Below are 13,989 nucleotides of genomic sequence, written 5' to 3'. Positions count from 1 at the left end.
TGATTAACGGGTTGATTGATTCCTCTTATTCCCTTTCCTTACCTGTGTGCATATCTTTAAGAACTCTGGGGTATGACTTTATTCTGCCTTTTGTCTCAAGAGAGGAATGCTTGTCCCTTTGAACTACAAATCCCAAGATTCAGTTCTCTAATCCCTAACACAAGTATGGTATTTGGAAGCTAAAACTATAGTGAAAGTTATTATCTTTTTACTTAAAAGAAAAAAAAAAGTTGTTCATGAATACACTTTTTTGAAACCAAGACGTTGCCCAAGAACTTCCCTGGGAACTTTATTTCAATGAGAAAATACAATTTTGTCAATGATATAGTTCACATTATGATCATTTCTAAGATTAAGTTGCTGTGAAATGCTGAACTGGTATGAAACTCATGGTACATATAGAGAAAAAAAAAAAGGAATACAGTGGAAGTGAGTGCAGGAGGCTATGACTCAGAGAATTAACCTAGTATGAGAAGTCTGTCTGCTCAGAACACGATATCATGACCCATATTCTCCAAAAACCCGAGTATATTAGAGTTTATACAAACTACACCCACTAGTATCTTGGTGTAAATCTTATGAAACGAATGCTTAAAGTCACAGTGAACTTGATAGGCTGATGCTGGTGTTTTTTTTCCCTCAGCTTCTACTCTTCAGAGTTTAGTCCCAAAGAATAACCTGATGAGCCTTCTACAGATCTCCTTTGTCTTAATGGAATAGATGATAGGATTGAGCATGGGAGGGACAAAGAGGTAGACAAGGGACATTAGTGTATACACATAAGGTGGTGCATATCTCCCGTATCTGTGAACCATGGATACACCCAACATGGGCCCATAGAACATTAGTACTGCGCATATGTGAGACACACAAGTGTTGAGTGTTTTAAGTCGCTCTTCTTGGGAGGCAATAGCCAGCACAGAGCGGAGGATAAGAATGTAAGAGAGGAGAATGAGTACAGAATCCGGGACAAAGGTACAGATGACAATACACAGACCAAAGATGTTATTGATAGTGATATCCCCACAGGGTAGACGAATCAGGTCTGGGTGCAGGCAGTAAGCATGGGACAAGATGTTAGCTTTGCAGAAGGGCAGACGCTTCAGGAGGAAGGGCATTGGGAAATCCACACAGAAGCTGCGGAAACCAATGAACAGGCCCATTTGTGCAACTCGAGCATCAGTGAGAATGGTAGAATACCTTAGTGGGTTGCAGATAGCCACATAACGATCAAAGCTCATGGCCAGTAAGATCCCAGACTCCGTGAAAGAGAAGAAGTGGATGAAGAACATCTGTGCCATGCAGGTATCAAAGGCAATCTCCTGGGTATGGAAACAGAAAGTGGCTAACACTGAGGGCAGTGTGGACAAGGACACACCAAGGTCATTGATTGAAAGCAGGGACAAGAAATAGTACATGGGTTGGTGCAGACTTTGCTCCTCTTTGACAATGAAGAGAATTAGGCTGTTTCCCACAATAGAGACAGTGTAGAGGACTCCAAGCAGAAGGAACATCCAGTGTTGGGAGTCTTCAAGCCCTGGGAGGCCAGTTAGAGTGAAGACAGGTGACCCTGTGTCATTAGTGGAAGAACTTCCCATCCTGGGAGTTTTGTTCAGGCTATATAGTCAAATTTCATGAAAAGGAAAGGAAGAGGTAGGTCATTGTTGATCAAATCCCTCAGTCTGGCATTCAAGATCACCATAATCTAAAACTACTCTATTGCTCAGCATATACCTTTTGTTCTAGTGAGCTATGTCTCCTGGACATCTATCTTTAATGTCTTGCCAACACTTAAAATAACTTCCCTTAATCTTTCAGTTAATCCTTGTTCATTACCTTCTTTAAGACAGATTTCCAACTCAACTCATATAGGAAATCTTTCTTGTTAACCCTAACTAACCTCTGTGGATCTTTTGCCCTTCCTGATCAATAATAGTAAATGATAGCAATGTTAAATTATTAGTATAGTGCATTGCCTATGTCCTCACATTCCCCCAGCTTCCTCATGCCCTCATTCCTACTAACCCTCCATGACGCTACAAATAAACACTCAAGAACAGGGAGCAGCAAATTCTCAATTTCTCCCCCTCCTTTTTTCTCTACGTTCTTTGTCCTCTTCTTTATCATCCTCCTACTTACCCTCCTTAATTCTTCTTCTTCTTCTTCTTCTTCTTCCTTCTTCTTTTCTTCTCTTTCTCCTCCTCTTTCTCCTCCCTCCTCCTCCTCTGCTTCCTCCTATTTTTCTTTCTCTTGCTTCTTCTCTTCCTCCTCCACCTCCTCCTTTCCCACTTTCTCCTCCTTTTCCTCCTTTTCTTCATTCTTCTTCCCTTCCCTCTTCCCCTTCCCTTTTCTTCTAGTTAGCACTTCATTCTTGTTCACCTTGCCCTGCCTGTTTCCTCTCCCTCCTATTATTCCCTTTCTCTTTTTGCTTCTTTCTGTGTTTCTCCTCCTACTTTCCTCTGCTCCTCCCATAAATACAGAAAATCATACCTTAACTGTTTCCTTAATCTCTAATAGACCCTTACTTCAAATCCTCTCTGAAAATGAAGGCTTCCTTCCTTCTGCAATCTCCAAAACTAGGACGTGGTCAAAACTCTTTAGTGAATTGAATTAGTTATAGCTAAAATGCTTGACTCATAAACTTATGAGAAATAGCCTCAAAAGTTAACATAAAGAAAATTATAGTTATTGAATCTCAGAGCAGGAATCACAGAATCTCAGAATTTTAGAGATAGAAGGGAATTTAGTAACCACTTTACCCAAGCCATAGCCCCAAATGAATCTCCTCTTCACCATACCTGAAAAGTAATCATCCAAGTGTTATTTGAAGATGCCTAATGAGGAGAACCCCATTATTTCCAGCACTTTCTGGATAACTTAAATGATGAAATATTTCCTTATACCAAGCATTATGTCCTCCATCCATTATGCCTTGCTTCCTGGGCTTAGTCAAACAAAGGTAATGCCTCTTCTACATGACAGCCCGACGCTTGATCATTTTAAGACAGACATCATCCCTTGGTTTCTCTTCTCTAGGTAAATACCCCTAGATTTTAAACTGAACCTCCAATGGCTTGAACTTGAGGTCATTATTCATCCTGGTTGTCCTTTTCTGGATTCAATATATAGCTTATAAATGTCTTTAGTAAGTTATAATGGATAGATCTCAACACAGTATTCATGATATAATCTAACAAGGGAACAGGAGTATCATCCCCTTCTTCCTAGTGCACTATGCCCCTTATAATGTATCCTACAGTCACATTAACTTTCTTGGTTGTATCACATTGTTGACTCATACTGAGCTTGAAGTCTACTAAAACCCTAGATTTTTTCACATGAATTGTTGTTTAACAATATTTCACCCGTATTATACTTGTGAAAATATTTTTAAACCAAGTGTGAAAGTGTTTCCCCCATTAAATTATTTTATCTTATTTTATTTATTTATTTGTTCTTTATCTTTATCTCATTTTAGTTGGATCAACATTTTTGTCCATCAAATTTTCTTTGGATTCTGACTGTTATGCATATTGGAAGTTATCCTTTCTTGCTTTGTGTCACCTGTACAATGGATAAACATTTCATCTACACTTGTATCTATGACAATGATTAAAATGTTAAACAGTGCAGAGCCAAGCATAGATCCATGGATCACTCCACTGGAGACCTCTATCCATGTGGACTTATCCAACAGCTTCTTACTGGATTTCCTTGTGTCACATCTCTTTCCACTATAATTCATTGCTCTACTCAGTTACCAAAGTGATTTTTCTAAAACTCATTTCTAGCCATGCCATTGTTCTTCTCATTAAACTCCACAGGTCACCCATTACCTCTAGAACACAGATTTTTAAATTTTTTTCTGTCACTGATCCTTTTGGTACTCTGGTCAAGCCTTCCCTAAGTAATGATTTTAAATGTAGAAAATAAAAAATGTAGGATTACAAATGAAAGCATTGATACTGAAACATAGTTAGAAAACATTTCCTAAAATAACAAGTTCATGGCTCCCAGGTTAAGAACCCCTACTCTAGAAGGAAATACATACTCTTTTGTTTTAAAGTCCTTGACAATGCAGCCCCAACCTAATTAGCCCATCACTCCCTTTCTCACATTCTACCATCTAATCAAACTAATCTTATATTCCATTATATGTGGTAAACAACTTGAATTCATAAATGAACCACGCTCTCTATCTCAATACTTCTTTTCTTTGTTTTTCCTGTTCAAAGATATTCTTCTTGACAGAGGAAGCAGAAGCAAAACTAAAATTGAGCATCTCTGAGTCGTCACTGTTGTCAGTTATCCCTTCCTTGATCCTCTTTTTTCCTCCAATGTAACCCAAAACACAGAAATCTAACAGTGGACAAAAACCCTTTTGTTATCCTTAGCTTTCTTCATCATGCTCATGTCATTTTGGGGGTTAGTACTCTCATATTTTTTAGTATCCATATTCCTGGTATGTTACCTGCCCTTGTTTCATTCACATGTAAAATCTATGGGGCCTTAGAGATAATCTAGTCTAACTGGTACATGAACAAGAATCACCTCCAACAACTCCAAGTTGTTATGCAACTTTTGCTTAAATCTCCCTAATATAGAGAATTCCAGAGTCAATTCATTCCAGTTTTGGAAAATTACCATTATTTTCAAAAATTACCTACATTAAACTAAAATCCCTCTTTCTGCAACTTCTACCAGTTTTTTTCCAGTTCTGTCCTGTGCTGTGCCGTCAAAGAGGATAAATTTAATCCCTTTTGCACAGAACAATACTTTTAATGTCTGCAGAAAACAATCTTTTCCACCCTCTCCCCACCACCCCAAGTCTTCTCTAAGCTCACAATCCGCATTTGCGTCAATGAATCCTCATATATCATGGTTGCTATCCACTCATCTCCTGAGACATAATCCCCACCTGAATAAGCTCCATCTTCTTGATGTCCTCCCTCTAATATGGTGCCCAGAAATGAAGATAATTCAATTTACTGAAATGAAGAGATTTTTATCTCCTTTAACTGCTGTTTCACTGTATCTTCAGAATCTCAATGCCACCTCCTTCTCTCTCTTTCAGTCTGGACATATAGTGTTTCTCCACATTCATAGAATAGATAAGCCTTCATCTTCATTTCTAAGGAAGTTCAGCCTCTGTTTCCTTTAGGTATTATTTCAGCATGGCCTCTGCCTGGTTCATATGGATGAAAACAGCTGCTACATTTTGGAGATTTAGAGCTAAACTTTTCTATGGTTCCCTTACTGGGAAGACTTCAGAAAGGGCTTTTCATTTTTAACACAAGTAAAACTGGACAATTCTAAATTCTGTGAACATAGTCTATACTTGCCCAATCCTTGGCCTTTATTCCAGCTACTCTTTATCCCTGGAATGCCCTCAGTGCCCACCCACTTTTCTACTGGTCAACATCCATGATTAACTTAAGGCTTAGGTTAAATGCATCTTTACCTTTGAAGCCTTCCATGCCTGTCTAATCTGAAGTATTCTCACCCTTCTATGTCCTCTCATATAAATTTCCATTAATTATGACTTTTTATCACATATTTCCTTGTTTTCTCCTCAAACCTATTCCTGTTTTCTCCTCAAATCTATTACTGTTTTCTGCCATTCACTAGGCTGTTATCTCCACATGGGCAGGGACAATTTCTTGTACATTTTCAAATCTCTCCTAGTGTCCGGCAAAGGACAGTGGACACAGTGAACTGAATAGAAAACTTTTGAACAGGGGAGTGAGTGATACAATGCTTTGCTAATAATAATTCACATTTCTATGATGCTTTAAGGTTAGAAAAAGCTTTCCTTACAACTTGGGCTAGGTTTTTGAATAGTATATGGACATCACCATTATCTCACATTTACATAGCACATTAGAGTTCAAAAGACCTTTCTCATAATAGGAACTGCAGAAGTATTACTATCTCCATCTCATGGATGAGGAGGCTAAGGACCAGAGATGATGAGCAATTATTCAAGAGTGTTAAGGCAAATCCTTCAGATGCCAGGATAAGAAGACCTGTCCTTTCGGAAGGCAGCTCTGGTAGAATGTGCAGGGTGGAGTGAAGAGGTGAAAGAAAGACAGAATGGAGCCAGGGAAACTTGTTAGGATGTCATCCCAGTTAATGGCAGTGAACAGTTTAAGTTAGGCTGGTGGCAATGGGAATGGTGAGGATGTAGAGGCATATAGAGAAGTAGTGTAGCCTGATGCAATGTGAACTGGGGTGGAAGGACTATAAAGACAGTCCTGAGATTATGACTCTGAGGACAGAAGTATGAGCTACAAGATCATTAAATAATTAAATTAAATTAAAAGATAATTAACAAATCAACTCTAATTTGTGTTATGCAAACATTATATGCTTGGAATTGTATTAGGAACCAGGCATACAAGAAAAAATAGGTTTTCATTCTTCCTTCCCACTTGATATGTGTGTGAGAGAGAGACAGATAGATAGATAGATAGATGGAGAGATGGAGACAGAGAGAGACAGAGAGAGAGAGACAAAGAGAGAGACAGAGAGACAGAGTGACAGAGAAATGAGAACCACTTCATCCTATCAGGCCTCAGGAATTAGAGTAGTGAGATCAGATGTAGTTTTAGATAGGAGGCCCTTTCCAATTCCTGGAATGACATTGCAAAAGGCGGTCTCTGACTCTTTGACTGAAGGATGTTAATCTTATGGAGGCAGGATTGGGCTTCAGAGGAAAACATCCAATGCTTTCTTAAAGGAGAACATCACAGGGTTAAGTGCTTGGAGGATCATAGGATCATAAATATAGAGCTGACAGAGATATTAAATGCCACTTAACAGATAAGGAAAGGAAGAACCAGAGAAGTTAACAGTGACCAGTTTAAGCTCTGGGTTACATAACTAGGAAGTGTCCAAGTCAAAATCTGAACTCAGGTCTTCCTGCCTTCAAGTCCAGCTGTCTTTAGCATGCTATGAGAGCTAAAGGCAAACAAGACAGGGACATATGATGCAGATTCTTTCACAGAATATTAAATCTAAAGCTCAAAGGAACCTTAGAAACCACCTAATTTCATTTTACAGGTAAGGAGACTAAATCCAAGGAGTCAAACTGACTTGTCCAGGTCAAAGAGGTAGTATGAATTGGAGGCAGGATTTGAACCAAGAGCCTGTGACTCCAAAACCAGTGTTCTTTCAACTACCAACCACATTGTCTCCTCTTCCCTGTTACCACGGAGCACAACAGAAATTTCTCTGGTTATCAGAAGAATATTTCTTACTTTTAGGCTATGAGGGATGTGGAAGGCTCCTGGTCTTCTACCTTCCTTTACCCCTCATCTACAGGTACCAATTAATTGGATCCTCCCTTACTTCCACAGCCTTTGTATCCCCAGCATTTAGCACAGTGCCTGGCACATAGTAGGAAATTGATAAATGTTATTGATCAATCAATTCCCCCAAGGTGAAGCAGAAATCTTTTGACCCATTGTCTCATATGCTCAATTCTGTCACTGCCATCTAGTCACATATGATACTCCTCACACTAACAGAGAACTTACAATCTGGGGGAGTCTACTGAGAGACTAAGCAGGAGTAGCAGGCAAGACTCACATCCATAGGATCCAGATCCAGGGAAGTAGATGATTCCACTGGCCAGAGCTCTGGGGAGTACCATTTTCGGTTCTGGGCACTATGTTTTAAGACACATGATGACAAACTGATATAACCAAAGGAGGGCAATTAGAGCAAAGATGTCCATGAAAATGCTGTCACGGGAGGAATAACACTGAAGAGCTGGGGTGCTTTAATCTGCAAAAGACCAGTCCTTGACAGTCCATGATACTTGTCTTTCAAATATGTGAAGGGCTTTCATGAGAAAGAGGCAGTAGACATTTCCTAAGGCTGTGGATGGGAGAAATATGACCTCTGGGTCGAAGTTGTAAGATTTTTTTTTTCTTGACATAAGAGTAATCCTGTAACTATAAATGTTGTGCAAGAATATAATTGGCTACTTCAATAGTGAGCTCTCCATCACTGTGAGAAGATGTTGGATGAGAACCCATGAACAGTCCTGCAGAGGGGAACTTTGCATTGTTTAGGGGCTGATCTAGATGACCATTAAGGGCCTTTTGAACTTTTATTATGTCATTCTGTGATGATAGAGAAGGTCTTTCTACTTAGCAACCTCCAAGACTGTCTCATGTCAGTTTGGGAAGATGGAACTGAAGTTCCCTAGAAAGGTGTCAGTAATTCTGTGGTTAACGGGGGCTAGGGTTAATGGTTTGGAGACCCAGGACTTACCTACTTCATCAAGACAGTTCTGATAAGGAATAGAGGGTCTGCAATTGTCGAAATCAACACTCCTCAGACTCTGCTGGCTCTGAGTTCCCTAAGCTTTATAAAGATGCCTCGAGGGAGTCCCCAGGCTCCATAATTACATAGGCACTTAAGGAATAGATCGGGAAATAAGCATGGAGGGAAGGAGGGGTCTGTGGTACCTTGGGATCTAGCAAGGAAGAACTATGGCCAGGGACTTCTTCATCTCTAATCCCAGCTTGTAATTCCAAGTTCCCCAGTTACATTGCCTACTATATCTCTGAGCTGTGTCTTCTTCAGAAGAAGCAATCAGAATTAAGTCACTGATATTAAAAGAATCTCAGAATTTGATGGGACCTCTGAGGACATTGTCTAACCCATACCTGAAGAGGAATTCCATCTACAATATGGAAGCGATCAGGTCACCTCTGCTTGAATGCCTCTGGTGAAGGGGAACCCATAATGTCCTGATGCAGTCATTCTAGCATTGGAAAGCTGTATTTTTTTTTCTTATCCTGGGATAAAAACTGCCTCTGTAGTTTCTACTCACTGCTTCTCATTCTGCCCCCTAGTGCCAAGCAGAACAAAGCAAATCCCTCCTCCACTGGACAGCACGTCCAGTACTTGAATAGAGTTATCATGATTCTGTAATCCACCCCTCTTGTCCACACTAACCATCTACTTCCTGCAGTTGTTCCTCCAGTTCCTTCACTATCCTAGTCACCTTCCTATAGTCCTCTGCATCTCCTGTAGACAGACAGCCTCTTTTCCTGAATCATGTTAGTGAACAACGGAACACACATGAGAGAGATTAGACTGTTTTATAAAGCTACTGACATAACTCAGTAGGTAGGTGGGTTTCATTTAATAGAATGAGCAATCTTGTACAAGAGCTGCATTATGGGTTCGTTCTCCTAGAGGTCAATCTAGAGGTCAACTGAAGCATTCCGTAGAGCAATTTAGAACCATGCCCAAAGGACAAACCATGCATACCCTTTGACCAAGCAATACCATTACTGGGACTATATCACAATGAGATAAAAAAACAAAAAGGAAAAGGACGATACGTACAAAAAATTGATAATAGCTCTTTTAGTGGTGGCAAAGAATTGGAGACCGTGTGTTTGAATCCCTACGAAATGATTAACAATCTAATGGTCAAAATGCTATGCGGGTGACAGTTTCAAATTTATATTTAGTTTGAAGTAAAGAAGCAAAGATAGAGTCCATCCTGTTGGCACTTGGGCCTGAGAGGGCTGAGTTCCTATCAGCTGAGCAAGCATATAAGCTGTAGAGAACTATGAGCTATCCCATGGGAATCTCAAGGCATAAATGTAAGCAAGACCCTTAAAGCATGTGCAATGGTTTGGTGAAATCCCAGATTGCCAACCTGGCCCATTTTATGTATTTATTTTTTTTAATAACATTTTATTTTTCCCCAATTACTTGTGAAAACAATTTTAATATTCATTTTTAAAAAATGAATTCCAAATTCTCTCCTTAGCTTTCTTCTCTTCTCCCCCACCCCCTGCATTGAGAAGGCAAGCAAATTAATATAGATTATACATGTGCAGTCATGCAAAACATATTTCTAAGTTAGTCGTGTTGTGAAAGAAAACAGATAAAAAAAGAAAAAGAAAGTGAAGAAAAAGGATGCTACCATCTGCATTCAGACTTCATCAGTTCTTTCTCTGGAGATGGATAAGCATTTTTCATAAGTCTTTCAGAATTCTCTTGAATTATTGTATTGATGAGAATAGCTAAATCGTTCATGATTAATCATCACACGATATTGCTGTTAACTGTATATAATATTCTCCCCATTCTGCTCATTTCACTCTGCATTAGTTCATGTAAGTCTTTCCAGGTTTTTCTGCATGCGTCCTGCTTATCATTTCTTATAGCATAATAGTATTCTATCACAATCATATACAACTTGTTCAGCCATTTCCCAACTGATGAACATCCACATCTCAATTTCCAATTCTTTGCCACCACTAAAAGAGCTATTATCAATTTTTGTACATATAGTCCTTTTCCTTTTTGTTTTTTTTTATCTCTTTGTGATATAGTCCCAGTAATGGTATTGCTTGGTCAAAGGGTATGCATGGTTTGTCCTTCGGGCATGGTTCTAAAGTGCTCTACAGAATGCTTCAATCAGAATACCAGTTCACCAGCAGTGCCTTAGTGTCTCAATTTTCCTACATCCCCTCCAACATTCGTCATTTTCCTTATCTGTCATAGTAGCCAATCTGATAAGTGTGGGATAATATCTCAGAGTTGTTTGAATTTGCATTTCTCTAATCATTAGTGATTTAAAGCATTTTTCATATGACTATAGATAGCTTTGATTACTTTTATCTGAAGACTGCCTGTTCATATCCTTTGCCCATTCATCAATTGAGGTATGGCTCTTATTTCTATAAATTTGACTCATTTCTTTATAGATTTGAAAAATAAGGTCTTTTTCAGAGAAATCTGCTGTAATTTTTTTCACTCTTATGATTACTATGTATTTCCTTCCATTCTATTTTCCCAATTTATCCTACTGTCTCTCTCTCCTGTCACCCTGTCCATTCTCAAAAGTATTTTGCTTCTGACTTTTACCTTCCACAATCTGCCCTCCCTTCTTTCAGCCACCCCTAACCCGCCACATTATCACCTTCCCCTCCTAATTCCCTGTATGGTAAGATAGATTTCTATACCCAAATGAGTGTTCATGTTATTGCCTCTTTGAGCCAATTCCAATGAAAGTAAGGCTCATGCACACCCCACCCCCACATCTCCCATCTTCCCCTCCATTGTAAAAGCTTTCTTGCTGTTTTTATGTCAGATAATTTACTTCATTCTACCTCTCCCTTTCCCCTTCTCCCTGTCCATTCATCTTTCTCACTCTTTAATTTTATTTTTTTCGATAATCATCCCATCATAGTCAACTTGCACCTGTGCCCTCTATCTATATATACTCCTTCTAATTGCCTTAATGAGAAAGTGTTTAGGATTTACAAGCATTATTTTCTCATGTTAGAATATAAACAGTTTAAGTGTAATGAATCCCTTATAATTTCTCTTTCCTGTTTACATTTTTGTACTTCTCTTGAGGCTTTTATTTGAAAGTCAAATTTTCTATTCAGCTGTGGTCTTTTCATCAGCAATGCTTGAAGTACTCTATTTCACTGAATATTCATTTTTCCCTTGAAGAATTATACCCATTTTTGCTGGTAGGTGATTCTTGTGTTGTAATCCTTGCTCGTTTGCCCTCTGGAATATCATATTCCAAGCTCTCCCACTCTTTAACGTAGAAACTGCTACATCTTGTCCTTTCCTGACTATGGCTCCATGATATTAGAATTGTTTCTTTTTGGCTGCTTGAAATATTTTCTCCTTGACCTGGGAGTTCTGGAGTTTGGCTATAATATTCCTGGGAGTTTCATTTTGGGATCTCTTTTAGGAGGTGATTCTTTCAATTTCTATTTTGCCTTTTGGTTCTATCTTCCTCAATAATTTCTTGAAAGATCATGTCTAAGCTCCTTTTTTTTGATCATGGCTTTCAGGGAGTCCAATAATTCATAAATTATCCCTCCTACATCTTTTTTCCAGGTTGGCTCTTTTTCCAATGAGGTGTTTCACATTTTCTTCTATTTTTTTTTCATCCTTTGATTTCGTTTTGTTTTGTTTTTTTCTGTTTCATAAAGTCATTCTCTTCCACTTGCCTGATTCTTATTTTTAAGGAATTATTTTTTTCATTGAGCTTTTATACCTCCTTTTCCATTTGATCATTCCACTTTTTAAGTTCTTTTCTTCAGTGGATTTTTGTATCCTCTCCCCTTTTTATCCATTTGGCCAATTCTGTTTTTCAAGGCATTTTTCCCTTCACAGGATTTTTGAGTCTCTTTTACCACTTGGCCTAGTCTGTTTTTTAAGATCTTATTTTCTTCAGTATTTTTGTGTCTTCTTTACCAAGCTGTTGACTATTTTTTCATGATGTTCTTGCATCACTCTCATTAGTCTTCCCATTTTTTTCCTCTGCCTCTCTTACTTGATTTTTAAAATCTTTTTTTGAGTTCTTCAATGGCCTGGGGCCAATTCATAGTTTTCTTTGAGGCTTTTAATGTAGCAGTTCTGACTTTGTTATCTTCTTCTGAGTTTGTGTTTTGATCTTCTCTGTCACCATAGTAACTTTCTATAGTCAGGATCTTTTTCTGCTCTTTGTTCATTTTTCCAGCCTATTTCTTGACTTTTAACTGTATGCTAAAGTGGGGCTCTGTCCCAAGTTTCATGGTTTTTGTGCAGCTGCTTTCAATGATAATTCTGGGGACCTGTAAGTTTTTGGTTCTTCCAAGGTGGCATGATCTAAGAGAGGTGTATTTACTACTCTCCTGATCTATGCTCTGATCTGTTATGGACCAAAAGCTCTTTTTTCTGCGCTGGAACTGTGACCAGGGCCTGCAAGCTCTGATGGTAGTGCTCCTCCTGGCCCTGGTGCTCAGACCCAGAACTGAGACCCCAATACATGTATGGGCAATGCAACAGAGTCCTGCCCTGGTGCCAGCAAAGGGGACCACTGTAATCTTCTTCTGACAAGATGTTTATCTCCCTACCATCTGTTGGCTCAGAGGTTCAGAATTAGCCACTGCAGTCACTGAACCAGTAGTTCCCAAGGCCTACTACTTGTTTGCTGGGTGTGGCCTAAGCTGGATTGTATTCCACTCTCACCCTGGTGCAACAGACCTTTCTTAGTGATATTGAGCTGGGAAATTGTTTCACTTCCATTCTTTTGTGGGTTCTACTGTTCCAGAATTTGTTTTGGGGCACCATTTAAAGCTGTTTGGAAGGGTTTGGGGGACAGTTCAGGTGAGTCCCTGCTTTTTCTCTGCCATCTTGGCTCCATCCCCATCCCATCTTCCCTTGACCCACTTTAGTTTCAGAAAAGAAACTGGTGCCAAGAACATTCTCTGTTGGGTGGTTTGAATAGTTACAGGAATAGTAGCACCTTCGTGTATGTTTACCCATGAAGGGACACATACAGTACCATCACCTGATGCATACAATGTGATTTAAAAAATAAATTTTATTCACCTGTCATGCATTTATTTTTTTCTCCTACCCACAAGAAAGCAAAAATTCTTGTATCACATTAGCCCAGTCAAACAAAACATATTACTTCACTGGTCATATAAAATATATTTTTCATTTTGCATATTAGTCCATTTTTGTCATGAGGTGGGCAGTGTTCTCCCTTATTAGATCTCTAGAATCATGGTTAATCATTTGGTTGATCATAGTTCTTGTCTTTCCAAATTCTTTTTTATAATCCAGATGTTATTGTATAAATTGTTCTTTTAGTTTTGCTCACTTCACTCTCCATCAGTACATTATACAAGTCTTTTCCTGTCTCATTTGAAACCATCTTCTTCCTCATTTCTTGCAGCACAATAGTATTCTCTTATATTTATATATCATAGTTTGTTCAGTCATTCATCAATTGATCGTCATCTCCTTAGTTTTCAGTTTTTATTTTTTGCCATCACATAAAATAAAGGTGGCTGCTATAAATATTTTTGTATGTATGGAACCTTTCCCACTTTCTTTGATCTCATTGAGTTGTAGGCCCATCAGCGGTATTACTCTGTTTAAAAGCATGCACAGCTTAGTAACTTTTGGTAAAATGCCATTCTAAGCAGATTAGTGAAG

General features: G+C 38.8%; 1 protein-coding gene across 1 annotated transcript; it reads right to left on the bottom strand.

Moving 5' to 3' along the window:
* Positions 1–653: 653 nt before the first annotated feature.
* LOC114042331 (olfactory receptor 51I2-like) lies at positions 654–1,598 on the bottom strand. Its single transcript, XM_027861016.1, has one exon. It carries the CDS (start codon positions 1,596–1,598, stop codon positions 654–656), a length of 945 nt encoding a protein of 314 aa, XP_027716817.1.
* Positions 1,599–13,989: the final 12,391 nt, after the last annotated feature.

Source organism: Vombatus ursinus, unplaced genomic scaffold (genome assembly GCF_900497805.2).
Source record: "Vombatus ursinus unplaced genomic scaffold, bare-nosed wombat genome assembly UNPS02014355.1, whole genome shotgun sequence".
Classification (NCBI taxonomy): Eukaryota; Metazoa; Chordata; class Mammalia; order Diprotodontia; family Vombatidae; genus Vombatus; species Vombatus ursinus.
The sequence above is the reverse complement of the archived record's forward strand: the minus strand, read 5'-3'. Positions and strand labels throughout refer to the sequence as shown.

Bases quoted from the DNA above. Each gene is read 5' to 3' on its own strand.
- LOC114042331 (XM_027861016.1), bottom strand. From the start codon at position 1,598: ATGGGAAGTTCTTCCACTAATGACACAGGGTCACCTGTCTTCACTCTA.